This window comes from Convolutriloba macropyga, chromosome 6, assembly GCF_964194025.1.
Source record: "Convolutriloba macropyga chromosome 6, txConMacr16.3, whole genome shotgun sequence".
In the NCBI taxonomy this organism is placed as follows: Eukaryota; Metazoa; Xenacoelomorpha; order Acoela; family Convolutidae; genus Convolutriloba; species Convolutriloba macropyga.
In genome coordinates this window covers 71,381,915-71,408,619 of record NC_134473.1, presented here as the reverse complement: position 1 = coordinate 71,408,619, position 26,705 = coordinate 71,381,915, and the positions used below count along the sequence as shown (strand labels likewise).

General features: G+C 39.0%; 2 protein-coding genes and 1 non-coding gene across 3 annotated transcripts in view; 1 reads left to right on the top strand and 2 right to left on the bottom strand.

The window, feature by feature from the left end:
* The window catches only part of LOC142340586 (glutathione synthetase-like), a 494,803-nt gene that overhangs the window by 115,088 nt on the left and 353,010 nt on the right, over positions 1–26,705 (top strand). The gene's annotated exons all lie outside the window — the stretch shown is intronic.
* LOC142341395 (uncharacterized) overlaps positions 1–26,705 on the bottom strand; it is a 128,676-nt gene that overhangs the window by 21,456 nt on the left and 80,515 nt on the right. Inside the window, exons 13-14 of the mRNA XM_075392322.1 lie at positions 10,813–10,918; positions 8,567–8,779 (exon numbers count right to left, since the gene is read on the bottom strand). Coding sequence (XP_075248437.1) covers positions 8,567–8,779; positions 10,813–10,918 — 319 coding nt within the window. The remainder of the gene's footprint in view (positions 1–8,566; positions 8,780–10,812; positions 10,919–26,705) is intronic.
* On the bottom strand, positions 9,493–9,600 carry LOC142341876 (U6 spliceosomal RNA). Its single transcript, XR_012759130.1, has one exon. It is a non-coding gene; the product is annotated as a U6 spliceosomal RNA (small nuclear RNA).

Below are 26,705 nucleotides of genomic sequence, written 5' to 3'. Positions count from 1 at the left end.
ACATAAAAAAAAACAAACCGTTCCAATGGTTCCAGATCTCAGGCACGGTACATTCTACTAAGTCTTTTGCTTTTGTACTTATTTCAAACACAACTTTGTATAAACATTCTCATAATAGTGAACCCTAAAAGATCACAAAATTTAAACCTTTAAACAAAAACTAAAACAGGAGAAGTTACAATGTCTATTTTATACTAAAGCAAAGCATATGAATCCTGAAATTAAGGATGCTGAACAAAAATCTATCGAAGTCCTCATCAAACTGGAAAAGAACCCAATCCCCATCTGCAGTCACTCATGTGACTTGTAACAAAATATTTCACAACAAATCGGACTACAAAAACTTATTAGAGCAACAAGTAAAAGAAATCCGAGACCAAAGGCCCCATGTTTTAGCTTAGAAAAACGAATTCAGAGAGAACTTCCAGGTCTGCAGGCAAAAAGATGCGCTCAGACTTGGAAGCCGAAGAGTTTGTACTGGATCATTTCAATATCTCGAAGCGAGATCCCAAATAGATTCGAAAAATCAGACCAGGCAAGCTTGATTAAACAAAAACACTGATAATTACCTTTGATAGTCCTGTCAAAAAAGAAGTGGTACTGAAGCCAATATTCTGAAAATTTACGACCAAAAAGTGTTTCTAAATCCTGAATTTTTCAAAACTGATGGGAAAAAAATACCAATGTTTACTTAAAAATGCTTCAATCAACTGACAAACAATGGTGCGAACAATGTGCGAATTTGAAAAATGTAGTAACCTCCTGATATGACGTGATAAAAATTATTTCATCAATCAAATAGTATTCAATGATGAAGAATAGCAGCTAAAAAGACAGTGTCCTTGAACCTTTCTCTGACTTCTCAATCCAATCAACCTCGCTCACTTCCATTAAGACTTTGTTCTAACCGAATGTAATAACCCAGCTTGTGGTATATCAAGCTAACAAAGTTGCTACTTCAGTAGAGATTTGGTGCAATGCTAGCAAGCCCGCTCGCGGTTCAGGAGAAAGGAGGTTCGAGTCCTCTGAGCTCTCATTCTTTAGCATTATATGGAAGTAGTTAATACCACAGTTGGGCTGTTACATGACTATCCTGAGGGAGTCAATCGAAGCAGTGCCATATACGCAATACCATCTGTTCATTAGCATGTGTGAACTAACTACGCCTGTTTTTGCATTGATAATGTTTCGTAGAGTGGATATTTTCCGTTTGTGCCCCACAATATTATAATAGTCTAAAAATGTCACATACAACTGCAAGGCTGGCGGAAAGTCATGATTGATACCCATTACCTCAATTTCAACTTGAACCAATGTAGAATAGACAGAATCAACCAAAATCAATTACTCAAAGATCATTCCAGAAACCAGACCTAGAAATAAATTTTAAAAACATACTGGAAAAAGCGAAGCTGGTCTCCAACGCCAGTGAAGACAATAGAAAATGATTAGACGCTATGCGTACTTTCAGCAAAACTGTCGTCAATTTTTCTAGCAAACGGCTTTAAAAGGGCTTCGACAAAATTGAAGCGTTTCGTGGAAGCTCACAACTGGGAAAAGCCAACGAGCCCAAAGTTTGTCAAATTCATGACTTCCAAGACCTCAATGCGTCCACACAGCAATAATGTATTTTGCAAAAGATTCCATCGTTCCTCTTTAAATGAAACTGGTGGATGGAGTTTCGGGCCAATAAGGTACACAACATAAAAAAAAAACAAACCGTTCTACTGGTTCCAGATCTCAGGCACGGTACATTATTGGTTTCACGGTACATTCCACTAAAAGGGCTGTTACATGACTATCCTGAGGGAGTCAATCGAAGCAGTGCCATATACGCAATACCATCTGTTCATTAGCATGTGTGAACTAACTACGCCTGTTTTTGCATTGATAATGTTTCGTAGAGTGGATCTTTTCCGTTTGTGCCCCACAATATTATAATAGTCTAAAAATGTCACATACAACTGCAAGGCTGGCGGAAAGTCATGATTGATACCCATTACCTCAATTTCAACTTGAACCAATGTAGAATAGACAGAATCAACCAAAATCAATTACTCAAAGATCATTCCAGAAACCAGACCTAGAAATAAATTTTAAAAACATAATGGAAAAAGCGAAGCTGGTCTCCAACGCCAGTGAAGACAATAGAAAATGATTAGACGCTATGCGTATTTTCAGCAAAACTGTCGTCAATTTTTCTAGCAAACGGCTTTAAAAGGGCTTCGACAAAATTGAAGCGTTTCGTGGAAGCTCACAACTGGGAAAAGCCAACGAGCCCAAAGTTTGTCAAATTCATGACTTCCAAGACCTCAATGCGTCCACACAGCAATAATGTTTTTTGCAAAAGATTCCATCGTCCTTCTTTAAATGAAACTGGTGGATGGAGTTTCGGTCCAATAAGGTACACAACATTAAAAAAACAAACCGTTCCACTGGTTCCAGATCTCAGGCACGGTACATTCTACTAAAAGTCTTTTGCTTTTGTACTTATTTCAAACACAACTTTGTATAAACATTCTCATAACAGTGAACCCAAAAAACTCACAAATTTTAAACCTTTAAACAAAAACTAAAACAGGAGAAGTTACAATGTCCATTTTATACTAAAGCAAAGCATATGAATCCTGAAATAAAGGATGCTCAACAAAAATCTATCGACGTCCTCATCAAACTGGAAAAGAACCCAATCCCCATCTGCAGTCACTCATGTGACTTGTAACAAAATATTTCACAACAAATCGGACTACAAAAACTTATTAGAGCAAAGTAAAAGAAATCCGAGACGAAAGGCCCCATGTTTTAGCTTAGAAATACGAATTCAGAGAGAACTTCCAGGTCTGCAGGCAAAAGGATGCGCTCAGACTTGGAAGCCGAAAAATTTGTACTGAATCATTTCAATATCTCGAAACGAGATCCCAAATAGATTCGAAAAATCAGACCAGGCAAGCTTGATTAAACAAAAACACTGCTAATTACCTTTGATAGTCCTGTCAAAAGAGAACAGGTACTGAAGCCAACATTCTGAAAACTTATGACCAAAAAATGTTTCTAAATCCTGAATTTTTTGAAGCAGATGGTAAAAAAAACAAATGTTTACTTAAAAATGCTTCAATCAATTGACAAACAATGGTGCAGATGTATATAATCCAACAGAACCAGGTTTTCAGCAGAACACCTTAGATAAACTTAAACTCATTCCTCAAAATGTCACAAACAATGTGCGAATTTCAAATATGTAGTAATCTCCTGATATGACGTGATAAAAATTATTTCATCAATCAAATAGTATTCAATGATGAAGAATAGCAGCTAAAAAGACAGTGTCCTTGAACCTTTCTCTGACTTCTCAATCCAACCACCCACGCTCACTTCCATTACGCAATACCATCTGAACGGCAAAACATGTGAATATAGTTCAACAAACTCACAATAGCACCAAATTTATTCCACTTGAATCCAAGTACGCTTTCAAAAACTCCGACTGGGATAGCCTTAATAGTACCATATAATTAACCCATTTCACTCTCTACTACTTTATTAATGAAAGATTTCTATTTGATACCTTGTACGCTTGGATCTTTAACCTAGTCAAGTTAAACATTCCTCAAATAACTAAACATGGCTCCACTGTAGACTTCGAAGTCGACATCCCGCCTAATCAAGAAATTCATTACCAAAAAGGAACAGAAGACCATTATCTCATCAAGAGCCCTTAACATTAAGAAGATGGAAAAGCATATTTTGACTTTAAACAGAAATTATCAACACAATTCTGAATCCACTGTTCTTCAAGGCCAAATATTTACCAAAAATATATAAAAAACGGAGAGCTTTTCAAGAGTAAGTCCAGTGAGAAAAAACACAAAACAACAAAAACTAAGCTGCTATGATTAATTACGTCAGAATCACGGGAAAAGATATTTCTAGTGGTATCGTTCAATTAGCCATCTTTCCGGCATTTTCGAAGTCTGAGGAAAAATGTCAGAGCGGTTTTACGGACACTGTCACCAAACGCTAAACGGTAACCAAAATGGCTTCCGTAAAACAGATCAGCCAATATTCAGCTCTTATTTTGTTTCACTCTGTTTAAAAGAAATACGACAGCAGCAAAATCAAGATCCGTTTGAACGGAATCTAGATTTTGCCAAAACGTTTGACATAGTGCCACGTCACTTATTCTTATCTTATTTTAAAACACTCGCGTGCACATTTTAAAATGCCGAAAGTCTGCAGTGCAAGAAGTTAAAAAGCCAGAAGTTTCTACTTAGCCAGAAGTTGAATTTCGATGACTTTCGTCATTTTAAAACGTGCGCGTTTCGTGTTTTAAGCATGGTTAAGTGACTCTGCAGAAGTCACTTCGAAATTCTGACTTGATATCTCGAACCGCTTCGCCGTTCTCGATAATCGCCAGAAGTTCTCAGTGACTTCAAGCAGAGTCACTTAACCATTACTTACAACCTTTACAGTAAGAGGGAAACATCATATATGATACACCGGCTCAGCTTTTCAGAATGTAAGCAGAAAGTATTCTAATCCTTAACAAGTGTCAAGTGAAGTCCCGCTGGTTGGTATACTAGGTCCTCTCACCCTAATCTTTATCAATTACCTTCCAAATGCAAACAGAACCATTGAAACCTATGGGTTAGCGAAAGACTTGAAACCCAAAATTATAAAGAAATAAACAGAGGAACTCTCAAGTGAGTAATAGTGTAGTAAAAAATTAATGGAGCTTTATACATCGAAGAGCAAAGTCATGAATATAAAAGGAAGCTTGCGGACAAACCTCAGCGCATCCCTATTGGAAACAACCAAACACCAAAAAGACCTCGGAATTATTATCTGATCGACGCTAAGATGGAACTGCAGCTGCGACACTCGAGCAAAATGCAGTCAAAGCTTCATTTAGCATCAAAGAAAACCCTCGAATGTCAGCACGTGGCAGATAAAACTGGACTCATACAATTGTTACGTATTGACGATTCTAACCTTTTGGTCAAAACCCTGGACAGCGAATAGATCAGAGAAATTAAATTGGCAAGCGTATATAGACGTGAGCAGTGAAATGCATTAATAGGGGTAAAATAAGATCACAAAAAAACTCTACCCTAACACTTCTTTTGGTATCAATATCAAACAATTACGACGTCAATTTCAGCAGCTTTGAATTCCCGGCCAGGTCTCACCGCTAAAAATCGCTGAAAAATGTTAAGATTTGCGGTGAATTTAAGTATAAGTGTAAGATTTGCGTTCAATGCGATGAATGCGGAGAAAAAAAAATTTTGAGCGGTGAATTTTTTTATCGCTTAAGCGGTGAAAGAAAATTTTTCGCCGCTACTAGCAGAATGCGGCAAAAAAAACTTTCAGCGCCAAAAAAAGCAAAAATTCACCGCGTCCAACGCTAAAAAATGCGGGCACTTTGCGGTGAAAAAAGCTTTTTTCACCGCTAATGTTACATTATTTTTGACCAAACCTCGACCTGGGTTAAAAAAGACCGAAACCAGGCAGCACAGGCGTGGCCAAGTGTATAACTAAAAAATGGAGTATCAAAAACAGGACAGAGGACATAATTTTCCGTAGAATCACTTTCTGCTTCAACATAGTCAATCGTAATTACAAGAGATCTGGTGATAACAAAACCAAATCAACCTTGATCAAACTACACTGGGACTTCATCATATCTAATCACTGATTAGCCAACAAGTGCACATGGCGTTTTCTTAGCAAAAGTGCCAGCTGTAACAATTGGAAGAAACTGTAATAACTGGACGAAACATTGGTGGCATAAACCCGTGCAATCCCAAATTTTTTACAACTACTGCTACTATAATCTTGATTGTTCTATACGAGTACTGGAGCATAATTTGGCAATTTGATGCACAAGAAGGCATCAAATCTTTCTTTGTGACATAGTTCATCAACCTCGGTCATCAACAACGCACCATATTTCAAAATGATAAGTGCTCAGCTCGAATCAACTGCTCGTTAAGATAAGAGCCTATCCCCGTGACCAACGATCGTGACAGAGGAGTTCATGAGCCCAGAGGAACTGGACCGTCTAGCACGGTCAAAACCACAATCTTATAAGAACTTATAACGCTGATTACTGGAAACCAATGTCTCCAGCGCAGGTTCACAAAACAGACGATACAAGAATTTTCTACAACATCAAGGCCCTTCCAATGATTCTCAAATCAAAGCATCCAATGATATCAGGAAACTTGAGACTTTATATGAGCTTCTCGCAAATTTTTCTGTTCCTGCGTGCCGGAACACTACAAATGTCCAATAGACGTACCGCTGTTGATCTACTGCATTTTTGTTGAACACGACATATGTAAAAGAAGCTTGTCGGTAACTTCTTAATCCAGAAACAGCAGTCATCCCATTAACATTGATATATATATGGAGACGCCTGTGATGATCCTCCAAAGAGCAGATACCAAACAAGAATTTCTATTCATGCATCGAGCTTTCTCCTGGCATTTATTGTTTAACCTGTTGTCGCGAGTGTCAGTTTCTGGAACTAATGGCTGAGCCTGAGCTACTTATAATATTTATATGTGCCCAAAGACGCGGGAGACACGTCTTACAGACTCCCCTTGCCCTCTGGAAATGATCATGCATGGTTTCCCCTGTCGAAAAATAATGGATAATTTATAAAAATTTAAACATTAGTTTATAAACATTTGCAAAAAAAAGAAATAATTTTTATAAAATTTTTTAACTTTTTTTTGCCATTTTTGCATTAATTTATAAATTATTTGTAAATCTTTGCATTATTTTATAGATTATTTTTAAATCTTTGGGTTAATTTATTAATCATTTTTAAAAATTTGGATTAATTTACAAATTCGAACAAAAAATTTCCGTCCCGCAAATAAGTGGAAAAATCTCCGCTGAACTAAGCTCTAAAATTTACTGATCGCAAGAAAACTAAATTGAAAAAATGAAAAGGAAACTGGTAATTTCAATGTAAAACCAAGACTCGAAAGCACACAATTTTGGGTATCAACAACAACAACGCACATCTAGGCAGAAAACCTAGATTATTTTTTCAAAAAATGCGCTCATTGTAGCGGACTACTCGTTGTCATTCTTAGCCAACTGCATAGGTAAAACAATTGCACTAAAATGATAGTTTTCCTAACATTTTCATACTAGGGTAGGGTTAGGTCTTGTGAACTCCCAAGGTGCTGAAAGTGGATGTTTGTAACAGAATCGTTTTCAGATTTTAGAAGTTTGAAAAAAGGTGCCGAATAAGAAACCGGAATGAATGCTGATATGGAAGGGAAGCTAAGAAAATACATTGCTCATCATCACATTATGATAGATGGAAAGCTAGTCATATTCAGGAAGAGCCTTAGATTTTATAGTGGCGCCTTGCAAAACAAAAATTTCTCTGTTTTTCCTCAATTTTATTCAGCAACTCTCAACTTCTGAAATTAAATGCTCATATGGCCAGAAATAATTTACTTCGCTACCAAAGCGAAAATTTCTGGCGTCGCAGACTGAGGTGATAATTTAGACATAAACCGACAAATGTTGGAAGACTTGCTCTTGAACGACAGGCGAGGCAATTTAATTCATGGTCTTTAGTATAGATCAATTTTTCTTTATGGTGCAAATAACCTCGAACGCACCGGGATTCAAACCACTGACTTCCCGATCCACGGCCATCCTCTCTAACCACTGCGCTACGAGTCACTTACTTTTACTATGCTGCAACCAATTTTATAATAGCAACAAGCTTTACTTCAGCGCACTAGAGATCACTCAAAAATGATGAACGAAAGCGTGAAAAAGTCACTTGAGAAGTCAAAGAATGTTCTAGAAGAAAAGCGCAAAATTGTCAAGCGAAAAATTTGCATAAAAAAAAGACACACACGTTTACAATAATTGCAATGAACTGCGTTCAAGAGCAATTAATAATTATTTTTGTAAAATTTTTCGAGAAAACGAAAAACCATGATAATTAAGATCTGCCGACACAGGAAAATCTCACGCTTGAATGGGACTACTCACTTTCACTCGAGGCTGAAACGCAGCAAAAAGCATCCCTTTTCATAGCCGCCAAATCCAAATGAATTAAAGCGAACATCATAATATGACAAGATATAACTACGGAAAAAAGTGAGTGAGCAACTTAAGTCAAACGTGTGCAATGACTGTAAAAACAGCAATTGTAAAAAACAGCAATTGTGCAATGATTCTAAAAAGGCACGCAGAATCTATTCACATGAACAGATAAATAAAAAGACAAGTCTAGATATCAAAATTCCGCAAGTAGAAAACGTAAATAAATCTAATGCGAAGAAGCTTGAAGGAAGCATGCCAAAAAAAAGCTCGTAATCAGAAATCAGCAATCAGAAATCGAGCGCGTTGTAGTTGCAAATAATAGGGCATAAACAAAATTGCAAATAATAGGGCATAAACAGAAACGATCGTCAAACCGTTCCGTATAATGTGATCACGTTTATAAAAGTTTGAAATAATAAGATAGATTCCTTGACCATTAAAAAATGTTAGAAAAAATACAATTTAAAGTAAGCAATTGAATGCCGACCTGTTTGATAGCCAGTTCGAAGCATCCGGTGTCTGCATTCTTGTTTTCCCGCCTGTCAATCACAACTTTGAGAGTGTCCTCCATGACCTCTGCGCAGAACTGTTTGGTGACCTGAGTAGAAGCACCCATTGCAGGACTGCAGTTGATTTCCAGCAACCATACTGACAAATCCTCACCCAACATGAAGTCAGCACCGTATAATTCGAAGGAGTTCTGAAACAATACATCTTTTTTACTCTTTTAAAACCACTTTTAAAACTTAAATTTCATGATTTACGAAGCATTTTACCTCTACTGAAATAATTTTGATATGACAATAGACATTTAGCGAGAATGTTTGGAAATGTACAAATATGTTCAGTGATCACTGAATTATAAAGATATAACCCGGCACTATTTTCCCGGGACACCAAATCTGAAGCACAAGCCCTTGATTTTGAAAAATTAAACTAAACGGCGCAAGTTGAGAAATTCAATACAGAAGAAGTCGAAGTTCATATATAAACAACCATTTTAATCTTAAAGTAACAATTTTTAATGTACAGAATACTATTTTTGTACTCTCCTTGGAGTATTCCTCTTATGAACATAAAGTCATTAGAGTACCATAACAGCTATATACTTTTTAGTTAGAGTACTTATAAATTTTAGATATGGGTAGTCTATAAATTTTTTCAAAACATGTTTTTAGCAATTCGATACAAAAGGATATTTGTCTTTGACATAAATAGGATGCATGTTTTCTATTGACTGTCGATCCAGGTGAGACCTTTTTTGCTATAGTGTCATATTAAAATGTATCATGTCAAATTTAGCTGTGATAGATTTTGACAACTAAGTTTCTGTCCAACAAATATGCATTGCTTAGTTTTGATTGAACTGTTCATTTAAAGTATTCTATTCTCAGGTATCTCTTGTATAGTTTGAAAAATATGGAACGCTTCACGATTTTGCGTGTCATCCTTGCGCAGGGGCCATGCTAATCTTCTCTGTATCGTTCCAATTTTAGTATATGTGCTGCCGAAGACTAGCACGTCTAAAAGACATTCGAGAAAATAGTGACCGAAAAGAGCACTAATTTCGTGTTTTACAGCCAAAGATAGCTTTTGGCATTTTCTTACATTTACAGGGAAAACTAGAAGTTCAATTTTTGAAACCCAGCTACAATATTACATAGAAACACGTCAATTTTCTGATTAAAAAATTTTCGCCTCTCTGTGAAGAATTGTGTTTCTCGTTTAATGCGTACGACCACTCCAACTACATTATGAGCGATTAAAGCTCACTTGGTAAGTATCTAAAGAACCATTTGGTAGCTTGTTATTACCATTCATAACCTGTATTTACCAACATAATTACAATTGTACTTACCACGCCGAACAGCTGTTCAGTCAATGCATGCTTAAATAAGTTCTAGAGCTAACTACGGCCAAAGTTGTAGAGCCGCAGTGACGGGAGGCTATTCGGATCCTTTCGTCAATTATCCCCCCCCCCCCCCACCCCACTGCAAAGGGGGGAGGCTATTGTTGAATAGAATTTAAACGAGCAATTTATTGACAACTCAGAATTTATTTGCAGTCTAGGCTTATGTGCAAATCTTGATTGTTATGTAATAAAACAGCAAGTGAAGTTTAGAAGGGGCAATTCTCTGCTACTCTCCTACGTAATAATGGGTAGGCGGATGTTAAAATGTTAAAAAAAAACTCTGGTTATTTTTATTGAACCAAAGACATATGGACCTTCAAAGCACTGTGCAACCATTTTCGGCAAAATGAAAGAAATGGTCCACGTTAGATTTCTATGGATCATGCCTGAATTGGAATCAGACCAGTGACGCAAAATTTGATAGCCTTTTTCTTTCTTGAGGTTCGGTATTTGAAATTATGCAAGAATTATTAAAATCTTGCATGGCATTGCAGTGCATCAAGTTCCCTTTCACTGGGTTGTGTCAAGCATATCCAAGTAACGTTTGTGACTTCCAGTTTTAAATAACTCGTTGGTAAATAACTCGTTATTATGAGTAAAAAATACAAAATGACGATAGCTGACGTACATGTTAGTTACGTACTAAAGATGGAGCAGAAGGGTTACATGAAAAAACACCCAATGGCAAAATACCCAATGTGCCAAAATACCCAATGCCATTGTCACCAATTCATTCCCTTTGATCTTTTGTCCTTTGAAGATATAAGAGCATCCTCAAATACTGTACATTATTGCATTGTTTAAAGTGAAGATGATCTGACCTTTCTGTTTTCAACAGTATCTTGACAGCACTGCATCGTGTTCACTATTATGTCCTTCATCGTAGGGTAAGTGACGTCATCATACACATTCCCATGACCCTGTCTCCTATTAACACACTCATTTACGCATACCTACAGAGATCCCAGGGTGAGGTGGTGGAAGTATGAACCAGTTGATCCAGACAAAAATTGGCCATGATCAGACGGTCCAAAAAAAAATTGGTCATGAATCGAATTAGCTCGCATTAGCGCGAACTGCCACAAAAAACTTCGACAAAACGCGTTTACGGTTCGACCCTGTGGGACTATGCAAAATTTCGCGACCGTCAAACGAAAGCGTGACGATTCAAAACTGTGCGTCTATGATCAGACAGTGTGATCCCGACCAAAAATGGCAGAAGAATACATATGCCGATAGGGTGATACTCGGCACCCAATCAGCACATGCATTCTTCCTCGGTTTTCGGAGCCTACCCGACAATGAAATTGTTCTAATTTTAGAAACACCTCATTTTAGAAAAAACAAATTAAAATATTACTAACCTCACTTTGCCTTCCTAATAAGAATACCAACATTGAAGCACACTGTTTGACGGCTGTGGTGAACATTCAGGTTTGACTCTTTCCGCCCCGTCTCCTCGTCAACAATTCGTGTGAATTTAGCGCTGGTTCGAATTTTAACGTCAATAATACAACTTGTTCTATGGATAATGTTATTAAAGTAACCAATTTCTTCATTTTGAGCCAACTTGAGACTTTTTCTCCACTGCGCGTGCATCACCACGAATTTGATGTCAGTATAATTTTTCGCTAGCGCCTCTATTACCTTTGCGCAACTTTTTCCATCCAGCGCTTCATGACCGTTATGGTACTCCAGCGAATTTCCAACAATATCACAATATATTAAAACAGCTTTTGGTGCGTGCGTAATTGCCTCCGTTACAAGATTACTAAACAAATACAAAACAAAAACAGACATGTCAAAAATTAAACATTTTGCATATTAAAACAAAGAAAAAATTACTGGAGGCTTTTTGTTTCATGATTTACACGAGCACCAGGCACGCTCACAAATTTGACATCTTCCACCCACTCAGGCAAATGAATGTCCTTTATACATTTATGGTCCACATTTTGACACCAGCACAACTCATAATCTTTTTCAATATTTGACGCACCAACGACAACAAGTTTAGACATCTTAGTGCAAATATCGAATTGGCTGCGTGTTTAATTAAAACTTACTTGCTCGCCAAGGGTCCATGGTTCAAAACTGGCAGTTTGTTCGATATTTTATTTACTCTAAACAATTTTTAAGAGTATAAATCAATTAAACTACAAAACTAAAGATACTTAACATAAAAAGAGATGTGTTTTGCAAAGTCTACAAGCCAGAATGTCTGCTCTCGCTAGACAGGGCTTGTACGACTAAGACTCGAGTTTATTTTTGGTCAGCTCAACTAATGATAGTCAGCAAACCAGTTCGCCCGCACTCGCTGGACAGGGTTTGCATGACTATCAACTAGTAGCCGCCTTTAACTCCCCCACTCTTCATGGCAGGCTTTCTGCAATTTCTTATATCCCGTCAAAAGACTTGAGGAGTTTTGAAAGCCTGTCACGCTCAGCAATCTTGGGTACATCTCACATGTAGCCCGAATTGACAGATACTGCCGCACACGAAGTTCTTTAAAATTTAGATTCCCCTCCCGCAGCATCCGATAAAAAGTAGCTGGGTCACTGACACGGAGCTGCAACCTCCTCATAATTCCACCTATATGGTGTACGTGTTTTATGAGGCTGTTGTTGTTTAGGGTTTCAGCCCGTTCAAGGCGACGCAGCAATTGTGACGGGGCTTCGTCGTCACCAATTTCTTCAGCCTGCTCAACTTCAAGGCCGGTGAGATCATCTGCCTGCCTCAAGATGCTGCGGAACTGATCAACCGTTTGCTGTAAAAAACAAAAAACAAAGTAAACAAGGAATTCTTTACTAGAACTGCCCGCATCAGCTTTTCCCAAGACATCAACAACATTAGTCAGGATCAAAATGCATTGAAAACTATTTAAGCTCACCCTGTCTCTCTCTTCTCTGTTTCTTCTCCTCGTGTTGGGTGAAGCATTTCTGTTGGGAGCATGTGGAGAAAGGAACCGTATTTCAGCGGCCTCACTTTCTTCATATGTGGGAGGTGGATCATCGGATACCCCGGTATTTTCGAGTGCCTGATTTGACACCTCACCAGGTGACTCAGGCGACGAGAGAAATACTGTTTCTTCCAACACTCTGGCGGCTTCATTCAGCAAGCCGTCATTGCTGTCATCATATCCTCCTGCATGACGCCCAAGGAAAACCAAGGCTTGAGTTAAAGCCTGTCTTTCTCCGTCTCTTGGACATCCATACATTCGGAGCAGATGGCAAAACTGCAACAGATGTGAACTTAAAGGCCTTGTATTTGCCGTCTCTTCTTCTTCCAAGGCCATCCGAGTACCATTATCATCGTCCGAGGAGGAGGAGGACGAGGAGTCTAGAATAGACTGCGCTCCTCGGCGTCGAGGTCTCAATCTGAGCCTCCGGTTGATTGAAGTGACCTCCTCATCGTTATCTTCCACATCTTCCAGGGAAGTTTGCGCACTTCCGTCTTCAAACATTAGTGCTAACTCATCTCCAATCTCCATTTCCAACTGAGGCGACGGAGGGATAGACACATCACTCGCGTTATTGTCCGAGTTAGGATAGTCGACTAACATGGCAGAAGCAGAAGTAAAACATGAGTTGGTGCTCGACATACTAAATAACTTTTTTGGAAATTTTTAGGTTTGCGTGTTTGTTTATTTTACTGATTCATTTGTTTTTTTTTAAGTTTTTTTTCAGTCTGTCGGATCAACTCCATCCTATTATTGCAAAAATGAATCTTATTTTGATAGCTTGCACACGTTTTGCAAAAAAAACAACTTTTCAAAGAATTTATTTTCATTGTAGAAATACTAAATTTTTCAGCAGCAAATTGAAGCAACTCTTCTTCAGTTAGATAAAAAGGAAAAGTTCGGGTCGGTAAATAGATACAGTGAGCAACGTATAAACAGTACAATGCACAAAGTTTACTTGTCGCTAGCTGTTTGAACAATGGACGAATTTCGACAAATTTAATAGATGTATTTTTTTTGTAGAGTTTCTGCAGTCTTTTAAAAATACTCGGGAAAACTTCGTGAAGATCTCTTTTGAAGGAGTCGTAGAAAAGTAGTTGTCCATTACTGTCTGCGATCAAAAGCCAGTGTTCCCCAAAAAAGCAAGATGGTTGATTGTTAACAATAACAAATTTGTTTCGCTGAATGAAAGGGAAGTTGTCAGCAGAATAACAGCCAAGGTAACGCAGGCTAAGCTCAGAGTGTATACTGACAAAACGATCAATGTCACTGTTGTCAACCATTGTAAATTGCTGAGTTTTTGATAACTTCTCTATTGCAATTAACCAAAGCAACAGATCGACGTTCAGCCATAAGTATGACTCTAATGGGTTGCTTGGTTGGTGTTTTGAATTTAAATTCGATCCCCAACCGTGCACCAGTAAGTTCCGGACGGATTGTGCTGTCCCGTAAATTGGAATCGGCTGTAAGATTGAAGACCAACGCAAAATGATTGGCAAAGTTTTCTAGAGTAATTCCGTTACCGCCAACAGAGTGACCCAAGGCCGTCATTGTTGTATGGTAGAGACGGACGTGGCTTTTAGAGATATCAATGGGTGTGCCACCTACTTGCGATCCTTCTCGTGTGACCCTCACTGAACTCAAATCAAAGTCCTCGAAATTGAAAGGATTAGATTTGTACGTTCCCGTGAAAGAGTTCTCTGGTACCAAGACCACAACCAATTTGCAAGCTGGAGCTCTATTGAACAAGTCATCCTGGTAATAAACGCTGGTGCCTGTAGTGATTAGAAAAGAAGTAATGGGAGACTCTTGCCACTCATATTGAGCTGCTTTTTTCTTTAAAGCTCTCTCCAGTGAAATAAAGGTCTCCGTTCGAAGTTCCAACAAGTGTACAAATAGAGAAGCATTTAGGACCTTGATTGTGAAACTACTCGCATCCTAACATCCTCCGGGCTGAAGCATAATGAACTTGTCCAAGGAACGTGTCAGTCTGATCCGAACTTCAACTCCAGGTATCAAATACTTGTCAACACCGTTCAAAAAATTGTCAGAAATGGTGGAATAAGTGTGAAAGCTACGCCCCGAGTTTACAATTTCATGCCGTCTGGAAAAAGCATCGTTTTTCAAATTGTTGAAATCCGAAGGATCTGGTTCAAAACTATAGCCTTGAGTTGCCATTATGCTCTGCTTGGTTGTCAGGTCGTAACTGAGGTCAGCCTCTAAGATGGACTTGTAGGGGTGCAAATTGCTAGACGAGGAGACCATGGTGCCATTCAAAAAAACTTCCACATTTTGCCATAAACTATTAGCGATGTTATTCACAAAAATTGGTAGGGGCTCGCCGTCTGTGCCATCACTTTTTTTCTTCCTAACAGCTGCTTCGCCTGATGATTTTTTAATCAACAATAATTCCATTTTGAGTAAAATGTTGTTTAGATCGGCTACAGTTCCACATATTTCCGTACGTGGCGCCTGAAATTCAAACTCCAACACTGGGCCATCAGAGTTTGTTGGCGGGAAAATTTGTTCGTCGTAAGCGCGGACAAAATTAACCAAAACTTGACTTGTACCAAAGAGGTCCAACATTGAGCTGGTTGCTGAAACTGGGGGATCGGCATAAGTGAAAGAATGAGACATTGCAATCAATCAGTTAAGTCGCAGCGTCGACGATGGAGGAAAAGAAATCTTGCTTGTTATAGTTCTTCTTTTTTTTCGCTGTACGCCTACGGTTTGTTCTCAAGACACGCTTTTTCCTTGTGGAACGCTTTCTGATCGTTTTTCTTGTGGAGCCTTTTGATTTTCTTCTCTGGTAGCGGGAGCGTTTTTTCTTTGATTTTGTCCTTCTTTTTGTTTTGGTTCTCCGTCTAGGTTTCGATGACAGACGTCGTCGCCCCTTTTTTGTTGAACTTCTCTTTCTTTTTCTTCTCGAGCGACCACTTCCAATTTGTTTTTTTACCGTTTCGCGTAAAGTTTTTTTCAGGGCAGCTTTTGGTTTTGTACGTCCCTCTATTATCCCTAGCACTTCAGGAGCGGCACTTTGTACCAAGTTTTTGGCTAAGGGTAGACCGTATCGCTTTGCAAGTGGTATCACAAAACTTTTCAAACCGAGACGCAGCGCAGAACCCAGCCCACTGCCGTATTAACGATTTGTTGAACCAGAATAAAAACTAGGATTTGCTCGTGAAGAAAGTATGCGATTAGAATGGTAATTGACGTCCATTCAAGAACTGTCTACAAACGAAAAAGTTTTTGCCTTTCCCCCGCTGACAGTGAAGCAAGGCGTTGACAACTGAATCGCTTGACAATCAATATGAGTACTGAACTGCAGGTTGCCCATCAACCCGATCACAAACGATTTCTTAGGATGACCAATTAACCAGGCCTTCAGCTGCAAAGCCTACTTGCTGGCGGCCACGATGTCTATCTTCGTCATACTTAAAAGCAACTAGTTCAGAAGCATAGAAACGTCCCAGAATTTCTTCGCCTTTGTTATCATGCAGTACATAGGTTATAGGTTCACTACGATTACGCGGAATGGACACTCTTGCAACAGTAAAGACTTCATCTGTAAATCGCTGTTTATAGCCTTTCTGGAAGGGCTTTCGCTGAAAAGACAAGCGAACAGTTTGTTTTTTCCTGAACATTTTTTTTCGCCCAAACAGTTTTGGTGGCGTACGATAACTCTTCATACCTGAATTTGGTCTTTTATCGTAAGCATTGGGACTGTTTTGCAGAACAAGACTCCTAACATGTTCCTTAGAGACGTCTGCGGGAGCTAAACCGATGCTTGAGTTGACTCGAGCGTTTATCAGCCTCACAAATTGTTGAAGATGACCCAAATATCTACATGAACCACTTTCTTCAAAAAATTTGTATAAAATATTTTTCAACGTCCGCACAAACCGCTCTGCAATAGCACTTTTCGAATCACCATAAGTGCTATAAACTTCAACTCCTAGCTCTTCACAGTGTTTTCTAAAGTATCCCTTGAATTCTTTCCCTTGATCTGTCCAAAGTTTCATGGGCACTGATGTTGGTTTTTTGATATTAATCATCTTTGAAAAAGCATCAAAAGCTGCCTGAGCAGACTTTGATTTCATTGTCTGAACTCGTAGAAAACGTGTTAACACATCAACTGCAATCAGGAGATACTGTACGCCGTCATTTTCCTTTGAAAATTTATTCATAAAAGCGACATCAACGGACCAAATATGGTTCACTCCAAGACTTCTGACTTTAAGTCTTTTGAACTTTTGTCTTGCAGCTTTAAACTTTGTATACACTTTACTACTCTCCAAAAACTCTCGCACTTTGGACAGGGGTAACCTGCTGGCTTTTCTCAGACTAGAAATTCCACCATAAGCCGCAGGGTTGTTCAGCGATGTATAGATTCCTTTCAAGTGACGATACTCAGCTTCTGAGAGTCTTTCAGCTTTTTTACCGGCCTTTTTTGTAGTTTTAACAGAAACCATGCTTTAAAGATTTCAATTCAGTATATAGAAATTATGAGTCGAACAAAATAATAACTATCACTCAAGACTTAGCTTGGATGAGCTAACTTTATCGTCAATGACTTGCATCGCCGACCTGTTTAGGAGCAAGGACTTTAGATGATCAACTTTTTCTTTTGTTATCGGCACCATCAATAATGTTTCAACAATTTGACGTTCCATCCCATTCAACTTTTTATTATGAATCTGCAAATTCTTAAGAAAATGTATCAGGTTAACAGAATTTGTAATGTCAACTTGATCGCCCGACTGAAATGAATTAGATCCGAGGAGTAAGCGATTACCAGATTGGCTGAAAGAAAGACTGGGATTGGAGTCAATCAGAGACAAAAGAGCTCGCATGCGATAACGTTTCAGCGTAGCACCATCTTTTTTTCTGACTGTTGATTTTTGGGAGCGTGGACCTCCTTTCTTTTTTCTATCCAACTGTTTCAAAGAAGAACTGACAACTGATTCTTCCCTAACAGGGTCGAAAGAAGAGTTTCCTTCAATATTTGTTGACAGGTTGTCTTGTCTGTTGTTGTGAGCAGCTGACTCGTTGTCGTGATCTTCTTTATTGATATCCGTTGTATTGAAGCTATCTGTTTTTGGGACAGAGGAAAATGACCTTTTGGACAGTGGCTGCATTGCCAGCAAATTTGTATGAATGGCATTTTTTGGCTCTTCTTGTTCTTTCAGCAATGGAACTAGTGCAAACTCAATAAACTTTGACGCTGTATTCGACGAGGCCTGCTTTGCTCGATATGACATAACAATAAGCACAAAAAAAATGTTAAAATAGGGGAAAAATTTTATCGGATTTTGTTCAGCTCCAGTGCATGCAATGTTTAACTCACATTTTGCAGATCACTTTTGCCAACACTCGCTAGTGTGATTGCACAATTTTGGTAAAGTTCACGGATCGAACCATGTAATTCGTCCACTAGAATAGAGCCGTTTTGATGTACGGTAAAATTGTTCGAACAGACTTGTTGAAAGGAGAGAAAGAAATGGGTGCAATCCCCGCGCCGAGGTACCGGCTGTTTTTGACTAGAGTCGAACGACAACTGGCACTGATCATCTGTTTCATTTGCAAAGGAACCACCACTGACTGCTCTCCTTTGCTTTGATTGCGTGTCAGATGATATTAAAATATCTTTTTTGCTACCTACGGTAGTATTGCAGATGTATGTGCAAAATCTCAGACTATCGGGACATGTGGGTGTCAAGTCAATTAGGAAATGACCGAATGGAACTCTCATGCAATGCTTATAGCAGCTGTTGAGAAACGCAGGCGTTGCAGTATCCAGCTCAGAGCCTAAGATTTTCAATTGCTTACCAATGCGTGGTGATTTTGTGAGAACGATATGTGTTGTGCCCTTATCAATGGTAACCGAATAACGGCCCTGTTGATAGAGATTGTGTTTAATGAAAATTGTAGAGATGTTTTTATGCCTACCGGCTGTCGCCAATGTAGCGAAAGCCTTGCTCTCCATAACTTCCTCACCGCAGTCATCAAAAATTAGCAGCTTTTTCTTTTGTGGGTAGCCGATGTTGCTGTGCTTCTCGGAAATAGCATGAAGCTCACTCAAAATAAGATCGTCAACACAATTTTCTTCGTTGCTAGCACCGCTGCTGTTGTTAAGGGTATTTGTGATTAAATTTTTTGACTGAATGCAGCACTTGAATTCTACTTTGACACTTTTTCCCAAAGTCTTCAAAAAATCGTAATAAACAGGTTGCCAGTAGCGATAAATGTAAACAATGTGTTCAAAGGGTGGTTGGAAAACTCCCTGTAGGACAGTAGGAGTTGATAGCATTGAAAGGATCAGCTGAGTTTTTCCAGTTCCGGAGCTTCCGCAAACACACATAAAAACACGCTCTTTCGTTGATATTAATTTATTCATTACTGCTCATACATGTGGTTGACTTGTGCTGCGGAGTGAACGGGGGGTAACAAAAAAGTCAGACAATATGTAATGACCATAAAATATGCAGTTTTTAGCTCACAACTGAGATTGTCAGAAGCAAACGCAAGCTGGCTACACGCAATTGAAACCATCACAATTACAAAAAAAATTTGAGTATAGAAGGTAGCACGGGTTTTTTCTATTGCACAGCACACAAACTCCCAAACATTATGCTGCAACAGCATCATCAATGTCAGAGTCGCCAGCTTTACTACCTCTCTGCAACTTTCTAACAACGTGAACTTCAGTGGTTGGCTTCGGAGCAGGCACGAGATAGCCGATACAAGTGCTCAACAGAGTTAGATACGTCGTATTCTCTTCGCAGAGGAAAGGCGAGGAATGGTGCGTTTCATCACTTGTAGAACCCGCGGTTGCTTTCTTTCGAGCAGAGAACCCGCTCTTAGATAACTTGTAGAGACACAAAAAGGTAACAAACACAATCACAATGCATTGTGTGAAAAATAGAATCTGTTGATTGGGCCAAAAATAACGACGAGTGCCGAGTCTTGGTTTGGTAAAGACTGAATTTTCTTGAACCTTGCAATCTTCAGCTACATTATCTCCGCCAATGTTGTAAGACGTTCTTCCAAAGCTCAAATCTGTTGTTTGTTCTTGTACATTAGACGACCGCTGCTGATGATTAGTATCTTTCATAATTAAAATGAGAGAGCACGTGCTTCATTTCGTCTCTTACTTCTATTGGAGCGACAAACTGTTGTATTATTTATTACATCTCATTAAAACTAAAGAAAAACAGAGAAAAAAATTCAATTGACATTGATTGACAGATAGATAGATAGACAGATAGATAGATAGATAGATAGATAGATAGATAGATAGATAGATAGATAGATAGATAGATAGATAGATAGATAGATAGATAGATAGATAGATAGATAGATAGATAGATAGATGGATAGATAGATAGATAGATAGATAGATAGATAGATAGATAGATAGATAGATAGATAGATAGATAGATAGATAGATAGATAGATATAGATTAGTATCAAAATGAAAAAAAGTAGCCTCAAAAATCCAAAATTTTGACAGTCAGAAATTTTGTCTAATTGCATTATCCAATTGATTGCAGTATCATCAATCAGCAGCGTAGTATAATAATTCTATTGAGTTTTTTTTTGTTTAGTTAGTTGAGTTGAGTTCAGTTCAGTTGGGTTGAGTTAACTTAAGTTAAGTTAAGTTGAGTTGAGTTGAGTTGAGTTGAGTTGATTAGTTGAGTTAGTTAGTTCGATTCATGCGTGTGTGTTTGTGTGTTGAGTTCAACAAAATGGATGAGAGAAAACTAGACCAAATGTCAGAGGTAGGCCTCCAAAAGACAAACGCTTTGATGTTGCTGCGCCTTAGGTCTTTTTTGCAGCGGATGATTTGTTGTTGTTTGATCAAAAAGTTGAAGACTATTTGGACGCAGTGCAGTGGACTGACTGGAGGGATGCACTCTCGTTGTCTTTGACAGTAGAGCTGACACGCCACAAAAGGGGAGCGAACTTGCAATTGGACGCATTGAGTTCATTCCTTGTTCGTCTACATTTTGCTCGGATATAGTCATCCTCCTGCTCCTCTTCCCATTTAAATCAAAGTGGCTGCTTTCCATTGATGTCGTTGTTGTTGCGTTAGTTCCTAACAATTTCATGCAATTTCCGCACGGCGTCGCACCGCCCGAAGATTGCGCGCCATCCGAAGTCCGGGCAGCGCGTCCGCCGCCCCGCTCGGCGTCGTCCGCGGGCGGCCCGCCGTTCGTTCGGGCAGCGCGTCCGCCATCGGCGCCGTCCGGAGAGCGCGCGCCCAGGTCGTCCGCGTCGTTCTTCAACTCAGAATTAAAACAACTGCTTTTTTCTTCCGCCACATGTTGTTGTTTTTGTTGTTCTCTAATCATCTCGTTGTGAATAATGTGTTTTTTCGCTGCAGTTGCAAATGATGGGGAGCCACCACTTTAGAAATTAGGTCGGGCAAGATACTTGTTTGACACTCAGCCAGTCAGTCAATTGAAACCAGGCAGAAAATTTGTTTGTAACGATTTTTTGTTTTGTCTTCAAAGCATCTGAAAAACAAAACACTTTTTTTTCTATTGAGAAATACAGGTACTTTATTGTGAAAATATACCAAAAAAAATTAGTTTATTAAAAAATGATGTATATCACATCTATCCATCCATTCATCCATCTCATTGTTGACAAACTCCTCATTGCTGTTTTCTTTGCTTTTCCTTTGCCATACAAACAAATATCTATCGAAAAAATTATTGTTATCAATCGATCAATCAATCAATCAACCAACTAAACAACCATTACAAAACAGAACTTGATAATGAAAAACTGCATAGCTAGGTGTATGATCTAGGTCTTTGACAAATATTTTTCATTTTATTAATTAATCTAACATCATCAACAACAACAGCAGTAAATTTTGATTACTTTTCTTCGCACAACAAAAATTAAGAAAATTAGATAGAAACAGGAAAAGAAGCGCCATTTGTAGTAACAAAAGAAGACACAGTACAAAAACAAAAAGAAGCGAGCAGCTTTTTTTTTCTGGCAGCAAAGAAGCGAGCAGCTTTAAAAAATGTAAAGTAAAACGTAAAGGAGTAGCAAGAAATAAAAAAAGTGTTTTCCGAAACAGCAGCTTAATAGATAGCATCAGCTTCTAATTAACGTCAGTAGTATTGATATTGTCTTCATCATCTTCCTCTTCAGCGTCATCATAGTAACCATCAGGAACACCAGCTATTACAACAGCTTCTGCCGACGACGAAGTAAGATTTCTGTCTTCCCTCCCGGCAACTTGTTGTTTGGTATCATTGCTTGATCCATCTCCCACGTGTTGAGACACACAGGCTACTCCCGCTAAGGAATTGTTGTTTTCTTCACTTTCTTCTCCAATTGTGTAATTGGAAAGATTTGAAAGATCAGCCGAGGAATAATGTCGAACGTTTAGATTGTTATTGGCAGCTCTACCAAATTGATTTTGTTGAAAACGGTTTCGCTGCTGCAACAACGTAGCAGATGGTGCAGCAATATATGTCACTGGTGATGGTTGCTGATTTTGCACTGGAAGCGAATGAGAGTCCATTCGAGCGGCAGCCGCAAACGGTATCTGATGTGTGGAAAGACTTGACCTAGCTGCAATGTGTGACTGATTATCTTCAAGTAAATGTGCGTTGTTGTTGTTTTGGTTGAAATAATGCAGATTGAAATCCAAAGTTGCGTCCGATGCACTATCATACTGTGGACAAAAGAACTGAGATGAATTCATTTGGCTGTTGCTTTGCTGTTGTTGTTGTTGAGCGAACCGATTATAAGCATTCTGGAGCTGGTTTTGAGGCAAATATGATGTTGCCGCTTGTCGGTAATTGTAGACTGAATTGTAGTAAAAAAGCAGGCTGTCAATGGCTGGCTTCAAACCCCAAATACGATTCATTTCTGTTACGGAGAAAGTAGCAATGCTCTTGAAGATTCCTACACGAGAAGCGTCCAACTGTATTGTCAGAAACAGGTGCCTGCTGCTCACTGGAATTTGTGTTTCGCAGCTCAAATTGCTGATACGCTCAAACACCTCAATATTGGGTTCGATATGCTGCTGCAAAAGCGGGTTCTGATGCGTAGATGCATTGAGGACCGAATCTTTTGACCAAATGCGAACAAAATACTGACTAGAAATTGGTAGGAGAGCCATTAAATCTCTCTCTGAAAAGACCAAACCTTGTGTTATGAGCAAGGCTACCAATCAGGATAAAGTTGCGTAGAGCGCGTGAAAGTTGAGTCAAGGATACATTCTACTTGCCTGCCTTCAATCTTACATTTATGCTGTATTTAAACTGTATTAAGAAAAACCAAAGATGTCATAATCTAAATTGCTGTCCATATGCACAACACTATTTTACCAAGAATTTTATTTGCAGTTCAAACAGGCACTTGGAACGGAGAATTGGTGCTCTCTTTGGAAAATATTTGTTCAAGTCAGCATTTGCGTCATATGTAGAACTGAACAAGTCGAATTGTTCCCCGCGCGCAAGAGCATAAGGTTGTTTATTTTTTATTTGTCCAGCGAAAGCAGCATACACAGAGAAGGGACACCACAATTGTATTTGAAAGAATTTGAAGCCTGATCTCATCTCTGACCTCGGTAGTTGAAAACTGAAATAGTGCCTGACGCGTGCTACGGCTTCTTCAAGTCTCCAGTTTGTTGTGGTCGCTGGTTGGGCATTACTTGTAGATGATTGGGAGTCATCTTTACAGTATATCAACAAATGAAGATGGTTCTCGCAAAGTTCCGGTGCTTCCTTATTAGTGGACGACATAAGATTGCACCTTTGAGCTGAATTTGGAACACGATGTTGATTCTGTGAGGTTTTTCGTGTCACACACACTGCATTTGGAAAACCGCATTGTTTTAGGCAGTTAAAGACATGGGCACCAATCACAAACTCAATGTGCTCACGCTGTAGCATTGCACAGAGCTCCTCCAAAATGTGATCACATTGCTCTATTGCTCCTTTCTCACAATCATTGGTGGGGTAGAACACAAAATGCGCATAGTTCCTGGTGGCACCTTGACGAAACTCCATACCAAAACTCTGAAAAATCAGTGTCCCCTGCATCACAGTTAATAATAGGTACACAAATGAAACAACAAAAGAAAACGAAAAGAATAACATTCAAGTGCGGTAGTTAGTTAATGATTAAACAATTAGATCTACCTGCAACTATCAAAAATCTAAAAGTTACAAAAAATTGCCTCAAATTGGCAGTTCTCTTTTCATTCACTTCAATCTTTTGTACAGTAAAAAGCAACAAGTACTGTCATCAATAAAGACTAACTCATCACAAATGTTTGCTGAAATACAATACAAACCTTCGAGATATGGTATACAAACATAGAGAGACAGACAGACAGACAGACAGCCATGAGTCTCTGCTTTAAAAATGATCATCAAGTGCTCCTCTTCTTTTGCATGATATGATCAATCCATCAATCAAACTAGCGTTTCAAGGTCTCCATAACTATACAATTGCTTACGAGAAAAAGTCGAAGTTGTTGTTGTTGTTGTAGAAGTGTTATCATCTACACTTGATTTAGATGGCAACCTCTTTTTTCGGGCGGGCACGTCTTCGACCAGGCTTCCAAAGTGAGAAGTAGAGGGGTTATTATCTTTGACGAAATGACTTACATTTGCTGGCTTGTCTTTTGAAATTGTCGTGAAAGAAATGTTTCTCTGAACGGAAATTGGTGTATAATAAATGCTTCGAGAGCTTGTTGGTAAAGAGTGTTTTCTTCCATACAAAACCGGATACTGCATATACTTTTGTGGTCCAATCAGTGGTAGAACTGCAGTCATGTTTTCCTTACTTGCATTGGAAACCAGGAGATCGGGAGGAACGGAGTGAACTTGCGCAGTAGTCTGGAGAGCTTGGACAGAATTTGAATCGTGTTGCCACCATGAAGCCGCGGACATTTCGCCTTGCGTTGTAGCAGAGCAACCCCTGCAAATCAAGTCAGATGAATTTTTGTCTTCTTCTTGCAAGCGTGTTTGCCCGTCCACCGCAATCCCTTTCCCAAGAACCTCGGTCGCCGGCCGGTTTTTCGATTTCCTTTTAACGGCTGACTGAATTTCCTGTTTTCGGGACCATCGGAAATGAGTAGCATCAATAATACAGCACACAACGACAGACAGCAAAATTATCGAAAGGATGAACAGGAACAATGAAACATAGTTTGCGCGCACAATAGAGCTGACAATAGTGTCATTAATTAGATCTAAGTCAGCTCTTAGTTGGCCACTTGGCCCGCCACAATAAAACCCATCAACGCTCATGCAACAGCCCATATTCTTCATTTGACAGGAGTCGACCGCAATGTAGTGACAAGTCAGTTTTTCTAGATATCTGTTACTTGACCAGTCTGTTATCGTCTCTGAGCTCCAATGTTGAGTGCTGTCTGACTTGGTTTGAGACATAACGTTCAATAATCTGAAAACAAGACAAAGTTTGTGCATGGTTTGCAATTCCTGTTCAAAAAATAAACAATTGGAGAAAAAAGTGTGAAAAGAAATTAATACTTCAAATTGAAAAAAGAAACAAAAATTAAATTACTGATACCAAATACAAACTGGCTACATTAATGTTTGAAGTTGGATAAGAAACCATAGGGGACAGATAAGCCAGTATCAGTATCGAAGCAGCGTTTAGTACAAGTTACCTTAGTCATTTTTTTTTGCAAAACTGTGTTTGAATTTTACCAGTTTTAACGCAACGACGCATTGAGCTAAATGGGGAGCGCAGCTCGTGCACCTCCTGAAGAACCAGTTTTTTGAACGATTCGATATCGAACGTTTTCTCCACTGCTCTGTTAATAGTGAGACCTTTGACTTCAAAAACATTGTACTCAGCAGCTGTTTCATTATTGCGTCCATTGATACAGTAAAATTTTGGCCCACCACTAAAAAAATTATCAACCGTGACCGTTTTTGGAAGCTCATCCGTCATATCACCGAGATAGGAACCGATAGGTATATCCCTATGAGCATCCAAACCACTAACTTGCTCATCGATGTACATTATACTGTCTGTATCACAGTATAAAACGTTTTGAGGATTTTTCACTTTCAAAATATGCTGATATAGTATGCTTCGGGCGTGGGCGGTTGTAAAGGCAGCCAAAACAACATTAGATTTTCTCGGAATATCAGCCGCATCGTCAATCATTTGGTACTGAAGAAGCATCAAATCTTCTCCCACTAGAGTTGCGTCAATAACGCGAGAAAAATTAGACGTGAAGTATTTTACGACATCAGGGTAATTGTTGACATACCTCGTTTTTGGCAGGTTCTCACGCATACCAAGATAACCCCAAAAAGAATTGAGAAGAATTTTTGAGAAGAAACGTAGGCCTTCGTTCCGCTCCATATTCTCCTCATTCAGTTTAACCCCCTCTTTGAGTTCAAAGTCGCGCAGAAAGTCTCTTCTGTGGCTACAAGTTTCAGTCTGATCACAGTTACACTCTACTGGCCACCCACTCGCTTCTGTTTTTATCTTCAAAAAAGTGTTTATGTACTCCCGAAATAAGTTTGATGAGCGTCTTGCAGTGCTCCATGACCAAATTTCCGACAGATCAATAACTCTGTAGCCCCAACGAATCCCTAATCGTAGTTCAACAGTCACAAATGTGCCCCAGAAAGCCCTATCAAGGTAATCACTGTGCGAGCAATTTGACCCATCGATTGGGATATTTGCCTGCTGGGGTTTGTTAGAACTAGTGGTTTCCACGCACTTCCTGCAGAG